General features: G+C 30.5%; 1 protein-coding gene across 1 annotated transcript in view; it reads left to right on the top strand.

Annotated features, from left to right (window-relative positions):
- The window catches only part of LOC106469402, a 108,980-nt gene that overhangs the window by 89,720 nt on the left and 3,700 nt on the right, over positions 1–15,560 (top strand). The window contains exons 17-20 of the mRNA XM_022398740.1: positions 2,621–2,734; positions 8,270–8,521; positions 11,526–11,805; positions 13,440–13,554. Of these exons, the coding sequence (XP_022254448.1) occupies positions 2,621–2,734; positions 8,270–8,521; positions 11,526–11,805; positions 13,440–13,554 (761 nt within the window). The remainder of the gene's footprint in view (positions 1–2,620; positions 2,735–8,269; positions 8,522–11,525; positions 11,806–13,439; positions 13,555–15,560) is intronic.

The following is a 15,560-nucleotide window of genomic DNA, read 5'->3' on the forward strand; positions in this document are numbered from 1 at the left end:
ATTTAAGTCTCTTTCAAAGTGCACATGTACTTTTGTTCATGTTAACATTTAATTTTTCTGCATAGTTTTCACTAAAAATTTGGTGCTTCAAGAATTATTTCAAGACTGATGAAATAAGTGAAGAGTAGGTGCATTTTCGAGGTGCAGAAAATTCGTTTTAGTTAAATTCTGTAATTTTCGTTAATCATTCAAAAATGGTTTCCCATCATTTTTAACAGGCTTTTATACTAGTGTAAATATAATAATATAAATATTCATAATGCAGAAGATTGAGTGAGGTATATGAAAACACTTTTAAAGTCTCATACACACAAGTTGCTTCGATGACATATCAGTGAACCAGTTGCATAGCTGAAGCAGATGGAGAATGAAATGGATATTCATTCTGTTTGTTATAAAAGCATATTGGTCAAGTTACTGGATGCAATGCCTATTGATTTCTGTTGAAACTGGTGCTTGAAGACCATCGTCCTCGTACGCTACATGGATTATGGAAACTGCAGAGGGGAAAGGTATGCTTTGAACATGACAGCTTATGACAGAGCCTTTGGCAGTGGAAACTGTTTTAAGATGCACAGTTGTTAGATAGAGAATGATGAGATTTGACATCATAGAATATAACAACGTGATGAGGCTCCAAAATAATTTTGATATGACGTACTCTGTAAATAAGTATTATAAGTTTTCTAACATAGTTTTAAAAACTGTTACAAATCCTTTAGCATTCACTAGTGTACTTTCTTACCAAAAACAAGTTTTAAATGAATTAAACAGAATGATGAAAGAAACAGGTTATGGTTTTGGAATTGTTCATTCTATAATTTGAAATAAATTTGATTTAATCTAGCTATATAATTCTAGACAATCATGAGTAAACAGATGCTATTATAGCCACTACTGGGAGAATTGGCCATCACTAGATCTCAGATGCCCTCGTATGAAATAAACACTTGGCATTACTGAGACCTGTGGAGATCATCCTAAAGAGAAAATGTAGAGATTGGGCAGAAGGTGAATCAAAAAAATGCTTCTCGGAACCAATTTAAAGACCATGGTAGCCAGTCACCTGTCATCGTAGCTACAGACATTTCCTACACCACAGATAGTGAGAGAGCTTATTGAGCATTTATCTTCTTGCAGAGAAACAAACATCTACATAGCCTAATAGAGCATTCAAGCTTCCCACAAGCAGAACAAGAAGTGAGCTGGAAGCCATAGAGCAAGCTCTCCTCAGGATTTCTGAAAGCAGTGAGCCACAAAAAAAAGACAATCCCACCAACGTAATGTTTGCAAATGACTCGTAGTGTAAAATTCAGAGTGGTATTCCCCAGGTGGATGGTAGAAAGCAAAGCAAATGTATGGTAAAACTATCACCTAGATGTATATGCCAGAAAAAGCTAGAGTAAAGCTAAATGAGGAAGTTTGCAAGAGAAGCCCCTATATCCAACTCAACATATCTATACTGGGAGAATATCAACCCCTCTACACTACTAAGGCAAAAACTACAGCTATGAAAGGTCTTCATTAATATTCAGATGGAATGAGACTGCTGAAAAGCAAAATAATATATGGCGTGACTAGAAAAAAAAAGATTGGAAACCAGTAGGACAGTATATAGCTAGAAGGCCACTGATAACATCAGTAAAGGAACTCTCTTCTATCTCCTCCAAGGCAGCTGATGTCCTCATGAGGAGTCAGCACAAACCCTGGGATTGCTACCTCAACTCAACTATAATCCTGGAAACCTTTTTACAGAATTTGTGCTACACAATGAAACTTTGTTTGTGAACTTTTATTTTCATTTCAAAAGGTTATATAACATAGACACGTTTTATATAACATAAAAATTAACCACAGTAACCATGCATATAGTAGATACTAATAAAAGATGCTTGAATGCTTACAACTTTTCACTATTCACATGATATTTTTGAATTACTGTTAGTGAATTACCAGAAGGTAGAAATTAAAATTATAAGCAAGCTAATATCATTATATATATATATATATATATATAATAATAAGAGGTATAGCTTCAAAACTATTATATCAATTACATTAATTGTCAATAGGCGATCAAGATTAGCACTAATAAAAAAATAAAGAACTTATTATAAATTTAAAACTCTATTTAAATAAACAACAAAAAAACCTTCACACTTTCTGGTCATTATCCAAAAGTTATAAAGGAGATTGCCTGTGGTAATAGCACCCAAAAGCCTTGGAGATATCTCATCTATCAGACAAAATCCAAAAAGCAGATGAGAAACCAGTCACCAGTCGTGGAAAATTCAATAAAGGTACAGAGTTGAGTGCTTACACCCACAACATATCTACTCTTATTGCATTTCACTGAGATGTTGTGGGTGTAAGCACTCAACTCAGTATATATATATATATATGATTGATTTTGTTGAAATTGTAACTTAAATTTTATAAGCTCTTTTTCATTATGCCCATGACTATACTGATCCTGTGTTATCAACATTTTGATAACTGTAAAATATTTCACAGTTTGATTATTTTAGGATTTTTTTTACTGTAAGTGCAATATAGCTTTTTTTAGTAATATTTAGAATAGATTACCTGACATCATATTAATTTATGTTTTTTTTTCTAGATTGGCAATACATCGAGAATATTTCCTTGGAGAAACTATCTCTATTATATTAAGTGCATCAAAAAAAGAACTTCAAAAAAACAGACTGAATGTTAATTTCATAGGTGAAGAAGGGTAAGTCATTTTAATACAAAATACAACACGACAAGGTAAAATTAATCATTTTTGCAGGAATAAGTATATATATATTTGATTTATACCTAAAAATCTAACAGTACTGTTCAAAGGTCTGCCTTAAAGAAAACCTATAAAGCAACAACGGATGATAATATATTTAGAACCTGAAGAGTTTTATGTATACGTATAATCTTAATATATATATATATAATAGTAAGTTATAAATTTGCAATGATATGACCAGTTTCAGCTTTTACATTCAAATTGTCTAAAACAGGATTTTTTTTTATATGCTTTTGATTTTTCTTACATTTATTATGGACTTATTAATTTTTTCTTGTTAGTTCATATTATGTCCTGTTGTGTATTGTTGTTTTTGATAAAATTCAAATTCCACACCCACCTTGGTACTGTACAGGTATTTATGTTATTTTTATCAATTTAGAATTCAAATTAGTTCATCAACCTAATTTCTTTAACTCAGAATTCTATTGGACTGTAAGTTGAATATTTCCTTCAAAAACTTCTAACTTTGTGATAATTTGTTCCACTTAATTGTACTTGAGTCCCTTGCCCATTCGTCCATCATAAAAACACATAAGGTGTGAAAAAAAGGTGTAGCCAAAAAAGGATTGCAAAGTGTGCAACTTGAAGGAATGAAATCAGAATTGGCAGCCAAACTGGTAGCTACACTTATAGCATTGATAAGAATTTTACAGCAAATATTCATTCATAAGTTAGCCAGTCTGCATTTTTGTTCGACTTGGGGCATGATGGTGGGTAAAACAAAATAAGTGGCCAACCAAACTACTGAATGAATATTTGCTATAAGGGTAACTACCAGTTAGGCCACCAATTTTGATTTCATTCCTTTAAGTTGTACACTAAATCCTTATTTGGCTGCACCTTTTTTTCACACCTAAGGTGTTTTTAATTAAATATCATGACTTTTTGTCAATATACATCAACAAACCACAGCAAGTAAGAAAATGACACTCAATAGTAACCCACATTAGCTTTAGGATCACAACCCTATTAGTTGGAACATACTTTTACTTTACAGAACCAATAATAACCATCCACCGATATGATTTTTTTGAACACTTAATCTAAAAAGCTGCTAATCTAGTTTGCTTGGCCTAACCAATACTTATGTATCAGCACATCCTTTTACCTTAGAGTCTTGCTGCTCTAAATCAGCTGTACTTTACTCTTAGATGAAACTGTAGTAAAAATGTTAGATCAATAGCTCAATGGGCATGTTGAAAAATTTTCATTAAATTTGAGCTGTTTTTGTTGAATAACTTTGCACATGTAGCTTACATTTACACCAAATGAGAATCCTAATTGTAGATTGAAAAGATCTATCCGTGTACCAAATTTGAAAAGAATCCATAAAAGTTAATTATATAATTTTATCAAATAAAGTTTCCGTACTTTTGATGCAAAGAATGAAATAGAAAGAAACTCAATATGAATTGGAGATGTTATATCTCAGATATTTCTTAATGGATTGTGTTGAAATTTGGTATGTGAAGTAAGAGTCCAGTAGAGCATATCGACTGAAAATATGTGATAGTTTAGATTACCACAGTTCGATATATAGAAGGTGGAAAATTGCTTAACTATCACTCGTGTTAATAATGCATAATATGTCCTGCAGCAGGTTGTTTTGGCAGCACAACACACTACCATGTATCTTGATAGATCTTTGAAGTATTGTCAGTTTCTTAGTTTATAGCAATAGGACTTTGTTATGGAGTGAGATATATGAGAACGATACAACAGTTGTTTTTATCATCTTTATACATTTTCACATGTAAATAGTGAGATATCTTTAGAAATAGGACATTATTCAGCATTATTGAAGATCTTTCTATATTATGTAAATGTACAGAGGTTAATTGATGAAAAGAGCTCATCTTTGTAACTTCTCTGCACTGTCCCATCTACCATCTTTAATGTGTGGTTCTAGCTCTTTGTGGTGTAAAGAAATGAATAGCATTTCTGAAGTCAACATTTTCCTTACCTGAAATATATTTCAGATAGACATTTATCTCTGCACCACCTCCCACCCTTTATCTCATCAAAAATGAGCCTGTGATCACGTGCTAGTACTCATGGAGGATGTATTGCCATATTATTTATGGAGGGGTTATAGTCTAATGACGATTATATTATAGACTGGCTCACTATATGGTGACATGTAAAGGTGGAAGTTTTATTAAATGATTGTGGCTTACACAGCAGTGTGCACAAGGTAATAGCTCTTTGCGTTGCAGAGAGGTAAGTATCTATCTGAAATACATTTTCAGGTAAGGAAAGTGTCAACTTTTGTAAATTTCATTGACTATGAGGTTTTGATAGCCCAATTTTGAACAGTCAACTAGCTGCCAGTTCTTAGTTTATTCAATGTTACAGGCTGTAGGTAAAAGTACATCAGTATACATCATAAAAAAATTGAAAGAGAAGATTATCATGCACTGTAACCAAGCAGAGCATATTAAAATTAGTTGCTAAATCCTTTTGTTATGTAAGGGAAATATTCAAACACATTTCATTATAAACAAGACATTCATTAAAAATTGATATTCATCTTCAAGGTAGTTTTTTTAATAAATATATGTAGGTGGATATATGTGTCATTAACTCCTCATTTCTTTCATACAACACCAAATCAAATGAGAAAAACAAGCTACTAATTTTTAATGAATGAATTTTTATTATAGTTTCATTTTTAACTTTTTTTAGTCAATATTACATATCTATTACAGGGTCAATATATTAATTCAAGCTTTAGCTTATAATCATATGGTATAATAAAAGGTGTATTAGAAGTAAATTTATCAACTTACAAAATAATTTGTACAAAACTGATCCTGAATTTTTCTAATAGTTTCCCATTATTGATAACCACTTGTTCCTTTTAAAGGGAAATTTATTTAATTTAATACTGAATAAATAAGCTTTATCATCCAATACACATTCATTAGTTTATAACATAAACAAAGATAAGAAGACAAAAAATTTCACCTAGATGATAAAATAAAATTAATTGGATTATTTGACTAGCAAAGTAAATAGAAAATACATTTTTCAAAATAATTTACAATAGTACCTTTTTCTAAGTACCATTACTTTTTTTGCTAAGTTTACTTTTAAATCCTCTGTGGTTCATACCAACTTACTGCCAAAAAATATTAATCACATCCTGCACTTTGGTAAGAGTGATGGCCAAATCCCACTGTTTGATTAGAATAACCAGTAAGTTGATAGTGTTGACTAGCTGTTTTCCCTCTGGTCCATCACTTTAAAATTAGGGATGGCTAGTGCCAATAGCCCTCAAGTAGCTTTGGATGAAATTCAACAAATTATACAGACTTTTAAACCCCATTTATTACATGATGTTTCTAATGTGTTTGTTATATTTCTTGTTAATTTTAAATCGATTCACTTCCCAATGATATATCATCAGAATACATTAAAACCTTTATTTTGTCCTCTCCACTATTAACATCAATATCATTATCCCAATAAAGCTCTTGTTCTGACTCTGAAATAAGTGTTATAAATAACAAAGGGCCCAGTATTGAGCCTTTTAACCTCATAAAGAATTCAGAGTAAGCAATTATAGCCCTCTCCCTCATATTTTTACCAATACTTTAACATTAGATCCATATTAATTAGTATATTAAGCATTTTAGTTTGTAAGTTTTCTTTACTAATGATATTAGAAAATTACTATAGTAATTTGAATTAAATACACTGCTAAAGTCTGTAAAAAAAGACTGAAATCTATCAAGTAAATATACACATTATCTATTATAGCATAATTTAGCACCTGCTTGAGATATCTAGTATTAAGCCAGAAACCCTAATGTAAATATTCAATCTATTATGTAAACTAGAGGCAAACGAGTCACCCATAAAATTCAACATGGTTATCTATTTTTAATTATTCATCTTTTCCTTTTTTTGCAGTGGTATAATCAGTGTCTTTATCCAAATGTAAATTTAAATTTTCAAAACAGCTAGCTATAAAAACACTTACCTTCTTTTCTGACTCAGGAGCCACATAGCATATTGAAATACATCTTCCATAATGTCCAAGATTTAATTCTTATGTCTGTTTCAGAAATCAAGATGGTCTATTGAAAATTTGATGTAGCCTTATTGGCAAAATAAAAATATGTTTTCACAGTGATGCATGCGGTGAAAGGATATGTCTGCACTTTGGTAAAAATGTCTTACTCTATCCATCAGTGACGTGTATGATGTTTATAACTAGTCTATATTTCATTGTATCAGTTTAAGAAAGTGACAAGATATGTTGTGTACTATTGCACCAAATGTGCCCCTGTGATGCATGTAGCTAATTCCGTTTTCAAAGCACTTGACTTATATTAAAGGCTAGAGATATTGTGTTACTAGATTTCAAAACCTCCTTTCTAATTGATGCAGCTAATCCAGATTTCAAAGTCCTATCTTATAGCAAACATCAGGGATATTATGGGACTACATCTTCAAACATGTCTTGGGACAGTTGCAGCTGGTGCAGATTTCAAATAATCAATTTAATGTAGAGTAAAACTTGATTGAATTGAAATTAGGTATGCATTTTGAAGAAGAGGAGAGTTTGTTGCTGAACCTAAATTTGTTGCTAAATTTAGAAACTGCAATATACCACTGATATGCAACTCAACCAAAAACTGTCATGATCATGATCGTAATATAGTAGAAAGTCACACCTACATAATTATTCAGCACCAGACATATGTAATGAAATTAATATCACCATATTTTACCCTTTCATAACTAATACAGAATATAATTTTAATATGGTATATTCAGGTAAATTTTCATACTCTTTTATTATAACTGAAAAACTTGTCTAATATCAGATAAACAGAGTATACTATGTATAGTAATAAATGTTACAATGCTTCACTTGGTTAATCTGGTGAAATATTGTAATCATACTCTACGTATGCAATAACAAACAGGTTTGTTAAAGTCCTGATATGAATACTATATGAAAAATTTGGTTGTGGTTAAAGGACATATTTGTGTATTTTGTAGATGTATTGCATTATTTACTTTAATGTTTTGATATATAGGTGTGTATGTATAACCATTACTTAAAACATGCTTATCTAACTGAAAATCTACTACAAATGAATTTGCAGTTGTACTGTGGTATCTATTTTCAGACATAGTGTGGCTGCTTTTTGAATCACCTGTTGTTATTAGTTTTCCTATCCCATAGAGTGTCCAATCTTATTTCTAGTTTATATAATAAGTATTGCTGTATTAAAAGGTTGTATTTTCTCAATTTTGATAAACTAAATGATTACCAAGCTTCTTTCATAAATTTGTTTATACTGAAGACTTTCAAGATAAAATGTTCTTGCCAAAGAAAAACAAAATTAGTTGATAATGTTATGCCTACACAGCTTATAAGCAAGACTTAATAAACTTTGCCTTTTGTTTATAATGTTAATTTTGATGTGCTGTAACCTTTTTTCCTGTTAGGCTTGATTATGGAGGACCATCACGAGAGCTTTTTTACCTTCTTTCCTCTGAGGTATTTAATCCCTATTGTGGACTCTTTGAATATGCAGCCAATGACTGTTACACTGTTCAGATCAGTCCTATGTCTGCATTTGTCGACAATCATATTAAGTTGTTCAGATTCTGTGGCCGTATTCTGGGGCTGGCTCTTATACATCAGTATCTGCTTAATGCTTATTTCACTCGTCCATTTTACAAGGCACTGCTTAAGATGTAGGTTGAGTTAATAATTATATGTAAATGCTGTAAAGCTTGTTATTATAGCATAGTGTAATGACATAATCATTAGAAGGTACTAAATCATTATGTTAAGTATAATTAATAAACATATGAAATACCTTTTATGTGCCTTTTTAATGTTAAGTAGAGTATTTTCACAAATTTTCTTCATATTCCCTATAAAGATTTGAAATATTTAGTAGTTCTCAAACTTTATGTGGATGTCAACTACTGAACAACTACGAAAGTCATTTAGGTTTTGAAAATTCATTGCATGAAATGTTAATTGCTTAGTTTAAATTTAGTGCCTTGAAATTGCTAAATGAACCTTCAAGATGATTGTTATAGTTTTAGAATCACCTGAATGTACAATTATTGCTAAAGGTGTATGCTTAAAAACACTGGTAGTATCCTATAAATTTATTTATATTTACTCTAATAACTTTTACATGCCTTATCTAAATTAATAATCAAAAAATATTTTTATTCTTGAAGCTAACTTATTTAACAATTTTGTGCTGAAAAGTAATTACAATATTTCTGATTATACTTAGAACTTCAAGAATGTGTCCCTAGATCATATTTGTCAGTAGAGATATGATGTGGTCACGTTATTCTTGGATCACTTTCAGGTTATTATTAATTAGAATTTCTGATCAAACGTAAGTTCACTGATACATATATAAACTAAAATTTAACTTTTAAATTAATTAACGAAGCTAATTCTGTACAACAAACTGGTTATAAGTACTTAATGTCATAAATCAATTCACAAGAAACCTAAAATATATTATGATTAGAATTTATTAAATCACCAGTTAGTTACCATCACTGTTAATGCTTTTTACCATAATTCCATTAAGATATCATGAGGTTCAACAAGTTTAGAATATTAAGGTTAGTTTTTAATTCATATACTTAGCTAACAATGCAAAACAGTGTTCATAAGTATAAAATAAAAAAACTAATTATTCAATATTATTTTCTGGGCACAGGTTGGCCCTGTGGTAGAACTTGGTATTTTGGAGCTGGTGAACTGGATTTGAGTCTATGTGATGCCACAAAATATTATTTGTTTGTTAAAACTCTGGGAGCATCATAACAATTACAATCAAACCCTCAGCATGGGTGGCAGCGTACTGCTGACTGTCTGCCATCTCTCTCGTCAGTAGTTCAAAATTAAGAATGGGAGCAGATCATTTTAATAGTTTTACCATGAATATAGATACACATTATTTTAAATGTCATAACTGATGATGTTTAATGAAGCCAAATATAAAGAAATACTGAGCACACAAAAATTCCATTTGATTTGCTCTTGAGATGTGTACAGCATACCAACACACACAGCCTTCCCTCTCAGTGGTAACCTTGAGGGTTTATAAAGCAAAAATTTGGGGCTCTGTCTTTGCAGTTGGAATAGTTCAGATAGCCCATTATGTAGTTTTGTGTTTAACAATAAACAAACAAAACCAACACACAAGAATGTAGGTATAATTATAAGTGCTTATAACATCCAATAAAAAAATTGATGAAAGCTACAAAAAATGGCCAAAGAAAAACAAATGCACAGTATTACACACTAGCCATTTATGTGAAGACTTAAATCAGTGTTCTGCTTCTGGTTACCTAGGTTTGTTTTACACACAACCTTTTTCAGACTTAAGTTTTCCAACTATGTTGCATCAGTATAATATATTTTAATTGCTGTGAATAATCATGATGAGTAGAGATTTCTCAGTATTTTGTAACACATTATAATCTATCATCCACAACAGAAGCTTAACTAATTTGTTTAATATCACTTAGAATTAAAGATGAACTTATTAAGATAAGCTACGAAAAGCTATACAAAATCTTATTATATTGAATCTTCTTCCCAAATCATTATTCTTTTGATAATCAGAGTACATCTTTTTTTTTTAGGCTTTAGGCCATTTTTTTAAAGCTAGTGAAAATGTTTTAAAGTAACCAGCCTCCATAGTATGGTCAAGATGAGCAGAACTCATGTTACCTTTATAATGCAAATTGAAAGCTTCCTAACAATGTTTTCTATCCTCTTTAAAATTCTCTTGTTTGACTCTGTACATTTTTGTTTTTCGAAAGAACTAGGACAAGAAGATATAGCATTACTCACATAGCAAAAACAAGTGAAGCTAGGGTATAAACTATGGTATCAGAATGATAGAAAGTATGTACACAGTTAAGATGGTGGAGATTTACTGTTTATCAGGTTTAACCTCTCATCTGCAAGCCTCACATATATAGCTGATATGAGTATTTAGTCCCATGCTATAAGTCTAAAACTAACACTTATCACCTGCAACCAGTTGTGTAAATTTAATTGCTCCTGATGAGGTTGAAGACAATAAAGTATAAATATTTTACTCACAAAATACCACTACGAATGATAAGTAAAACTTATCTCCTGATGTTGATATTCTAGCTCCTGTAATGTTCACATACAATTGCATCTGTATGAATAGCATAATAAAACCTAAGATGACAAGGAATAAATGTATTACACTGTCTATTCTCCTCCATAGATAGATAGGTAGATATGGGTTAAGAGGTTGAATTAATAAGAATAGTATGTGATAACCATAAGTGTAGCAGTACTAACATATCTAAAAAACAATGAGAAAAGTTTGGATATAAAATACTATTCTGACCAATAGGTAAAGTCCACAACTTGATGAAACAATGAATCTTGTGGCTATGATGGAAAGTTACCTACATATAATAAAGTGAGAAATTAACTAGCATTTAGTATGATTGTTTTTATTATAATCTAGCCGTTTGCCATAACCTTTAATTTACTTTGGTATTAAAAACTGAATTGATGAGATTCCATAATGTTTTCTTCCATGTGACCTTTTCAAAATTGAAATAATTTATTTATGTTTGTATGAATCCCTCTTTTAAGTTGGTTTCACAACTTAAATGCTATACCTTTTGTTTTTTACCAGTTGATGTTTCTTAAACTTTTCTTTATTAGACCCTGTTCAATTGATGACCTACAGTACATTGACACAGAATTCTACCAGTCAATGATGTGGATGAAGGATAACAACATCTCTGAGGCCTCTCTTGACCTAACCTTTTCTGTGACTGAAGAAGTTGCTGGAAAGGTTGAAGAACGAGAGTTAAAACCAGGTGGCAGTGGAATAGTTGTGACTGAGAAAAACAAAAAAGACTACATAAAACGGATGGTCAGATGGCGTTTGCAACGAGGAGTATCTAAACAAACAGAAGCCCTTGTTGGAGGTTTCCATGAGGCAAGAATATTGCTTGAGTGGCCAAAAGGGCCAATTACCGAGATATATAACTTAATTATTTAACTTACGTTATTTTCTCCAATATTAAAGTAGCTCAAACTCATTCCTACATTGTGATAAAATTGATGTTTTCACTGAATTCTCAGCCTTCTTTATTGTCCATATTAATGCTTTAACTTTAAAACTAGGTTTATTACTGATATAAAAACTATATAATTAGTAGATAAGAATTTAAATAGTCTAAAAGTGTGTTTTATACTGTATAAAAGCATGTGCAGAACTTCTTACTTCACTACATAATATAAATTAATATTTTTGTGAGTATATAACATTAAAAAGCACATACCTTAAAAATAATTTTTTTTCTGATTCTGTCTAAGAGCTGCTAGTGATATATTTGGAGGATTTTGACACAGTGTCTGAAGCTAGCAAGAATTCATTCATATTAATATTTGAAAGTTTGTTGTATTAATTTTTTGTTAGTACTTATAAATCTCAACTTGTTGAATGTTAATTTTATGTATGATTTCTATAATCCATGAAACAAAGACATTCTTCCATGGCTATATTACTGTTATATTATATCTATGTTGTCTAAACGTAACGCTTCTATTCAGGGTGATTCAAAAATACGGGATTTTCTGTTACTTTTCTCGTATTGTTCGTGACTATCTGGACAGGATTTTTCCCAGGAGATGAATTGGAAGAGGTGATCTTCTGAGATTGCCTACCTGTTCACCAGACTTAACAGTGTGTGATTTTTGGCTGTGGGGTGTGTTTAAAGAACGTGTGTATGCTACGTAGCCACGGGATGAATATGATCTTTGGGAAAGGATTACAGAAGTCATACAATCAATACCACCTGGGATATGCTCTAGAGCTCTGGATGCAACATTTGACTGCTTTAAGACATGCATAGATATTTATGGAGACTGAAATAAAAAATATAAACTTATACAAATGTTCAAATTTTTGGAATCACCCTGTATATGCTAATTCATCAAATATATATGTTATTCAAGGAATTCAGCCATAAAGCATAAAAACCTGCTATGTACTGTGACTCGGATATTATGGTAATATCATACTCTTCATTTTTCCATCGTATTGAAATACTGTTATACTGAAATTATTTTTTTTTACTATTTTACTCAATATGTATTCATTGAGATAATATTCTGAATGATATGGCTCTTTCACGTCAAAGAGCTCAATATGTGTTGTTTGATGAGAACTTAAATTTTTTCTTCATTAATCAAGCAGTTAACTTTATAACTGATTTGTTTATACTAAACAGCTTCCCAAAAGGCTACTATTTCTTCTGATGAAAATATGCTTGACATGCTTCTAGACTTAAGACTGTATTTAATAACTATATTATATAGTACTTCCTTACCCAAGCATTAGTTGAAGAAATCCAGTTAGTATTTTGTATACGTAGACATTTTTATTAATCTAATTGACAAATTTTGTTTTAGCTTTAATAGTGAAGGTGGGGGAATATTGTACTATGAATGAGTGTTAACTTTTTTTTAATCTATTGTGTCACAAAGTATTCTTATAAATGTTTAAGTTATCTATTAATGTTTCCTGTTGCTAATGGTGAAACTCAGAAAACCTTTGATTTAAAACAGATTTTAGAACCACGTTTTTTGAAGATGTTTGATGCACAAGACTTGGAACTTGTGATTTCTGGCACAATTGATGTTGATATTGAAGACTGGAAAGCTAACACTGAATATCGCTGTGGTAAGTAATTATATATCAGGGAAATATTTGTTAGAAATGTGGTAATCAAACTTATTTATTTTTTCCTTGGGTCAGATTTAAAACCAACTTATTACATGCCAAGAGAGTGCTCTACCAACTAATCTAAAGGATTAACTCATTAACACTTGTTCATAAGCACCTTTTTAACAACTCAAACTACCATATAAATACAAAATTCATTAACTTACCTGGTGTATTAACAAACTTAAATATTGTTTACGAGAATGTAATAGCTCATTCTTCATTGTTACAATGTAAAATGACATTCACAGAAGTGGGAACTTTGTTGTTACTTTGTCTAAATTCTGTTATATATCTCACACTCCAGACTGCCTTTATTATGTAATATATACTTTATCCCTTATTACATATTTGATTAGTCTATTTATGCTTAATTTACATATAATGTTTTGCTATATTTAATTATTTTGTAGACTAATAAAGAATTATTGCTTAAATCAAAATTTTTTCCCTTTATTTTAAGTCGGTTAGGAATGTTGAGAATTACTTGTTTGACACACACATATATTTTTGAAATACTATCTAACTAGTTACAGACTACCATGTGCAAATTATAATGGTGTGCAAATTTTTCATAACTTTGATCTTCCACCTAACTTGGTAAGTACATTGCAAATAAATATGTAATGTATTTATGTGAAATTTTAAAGCTTTGTTTTTGCTATAATAATAATATATAATGCTATTTAATTTAAGTTACTATTTTGTGTGTGTGTGTGTAAATTGTTTGCCATTGCATTATGTACTTAATGATGTTCTGAAGATTGCCCTGTTTGTGGTTGTAGAAGAAAGTGAAATGGAAATGTGCTGGGTAATTTTGGATCTTTGTCTTACAGCAACAAGGATAAATGAAAAATGTAAAAACTTCATGGGACATGTTTGGCCTAACATTGATCTTTAGGTCACAGCTAGGTTTCATATAGCATTAAGTCAAATTTCAAAAGTAGCTTGAACAGTAATTGACATATGCTGTAAAATAATTTCATGCCATAATGACATTCAAATGCTTATAAATACACAAAAAAAAGAATCTAACAGAACTGTAATGTGTACTTGTATTATAGACAAAATGTATTCAATAACAGTAGAAAGAAAATCATAACCTTTACATTTACTCCAATCAATAAACAGGAATTCATTCAAAAGATATTGAACCATAATATTTTTTTCTACCTGTAAATTAGAAAAAGTTAACTAATAAAAGGAATTTTGGGGATTATTTATTGTACATGAAACTGTCACAATTGTAAAATGATTTTTTTAATGTAGCCATTTAATCCTTAAGTTAGGAATTTTTAGGCTATACTATATTTGCAAATCAAGAAAATATCTGTAAATTTGGCTAAGAATGGTAAGCATTTATACTTTTAAGTTGTACTAGAATATATTATTTTTAATTTAGGTAATTGGCTAGCCATTGTGTTGATAAAATATATTCAAATTAAGGTAATTTGCACTCTAATTTCAGTGCTTTAAAAAAAGTGTAAAATATTCTAATCAGTTTTGATAATTTTTCTGAAGAAGTGAAAAGTGAGGTCAGTCAGGATATGAATGAAGTTGTTAACAAAGCAGATGATTAAGCCAAAGAGGTTATGGTGTCTACTGATTAGCACAGTTTTCAATTCTCACTTCACTGTTTTGTAAGGGTGGAATTTGGCCAGATGTTTAGAGGCTGGATGAAACTTAAGCATGGTAATATAAAGAAAGTCTCAACTCAAAGGCAGATATGTCATCCACTTTTAAACCATAGGCAGATGCAGTACATCACAAAAAACAAATTAAGTACCAGTACAATGTACTTCATTAAATATTTTTCAAAATTGTAAAGCCTTTTAGTAAATCAGGGACCATTGTATAACTTATGTAACCATTAGTTACAAGCTTTATATTTTTCACTTAATTTTGTTGTTTTACACTTTATATGGTTATCAGTTTAAAGTTTGGTAAACAACTAGTCCTAAAGG

Source organism: Limulus polyphemus, unplaced genomic scaffold, assembly GCF_000517525.1.
Source record: "Limulus polyphemus unplaced genomic scaffold, Limulus_polyphemus-2.1.2 Scaffold96, whole genome shotgun sequence".
In the NCBI taxonomy this organism is placed as follows: Eukaryota; Metazoa; Arthropoda; class Merostomata; order Xiphosura; family Limulidae; genus Limulus; species Limulus polyphemus.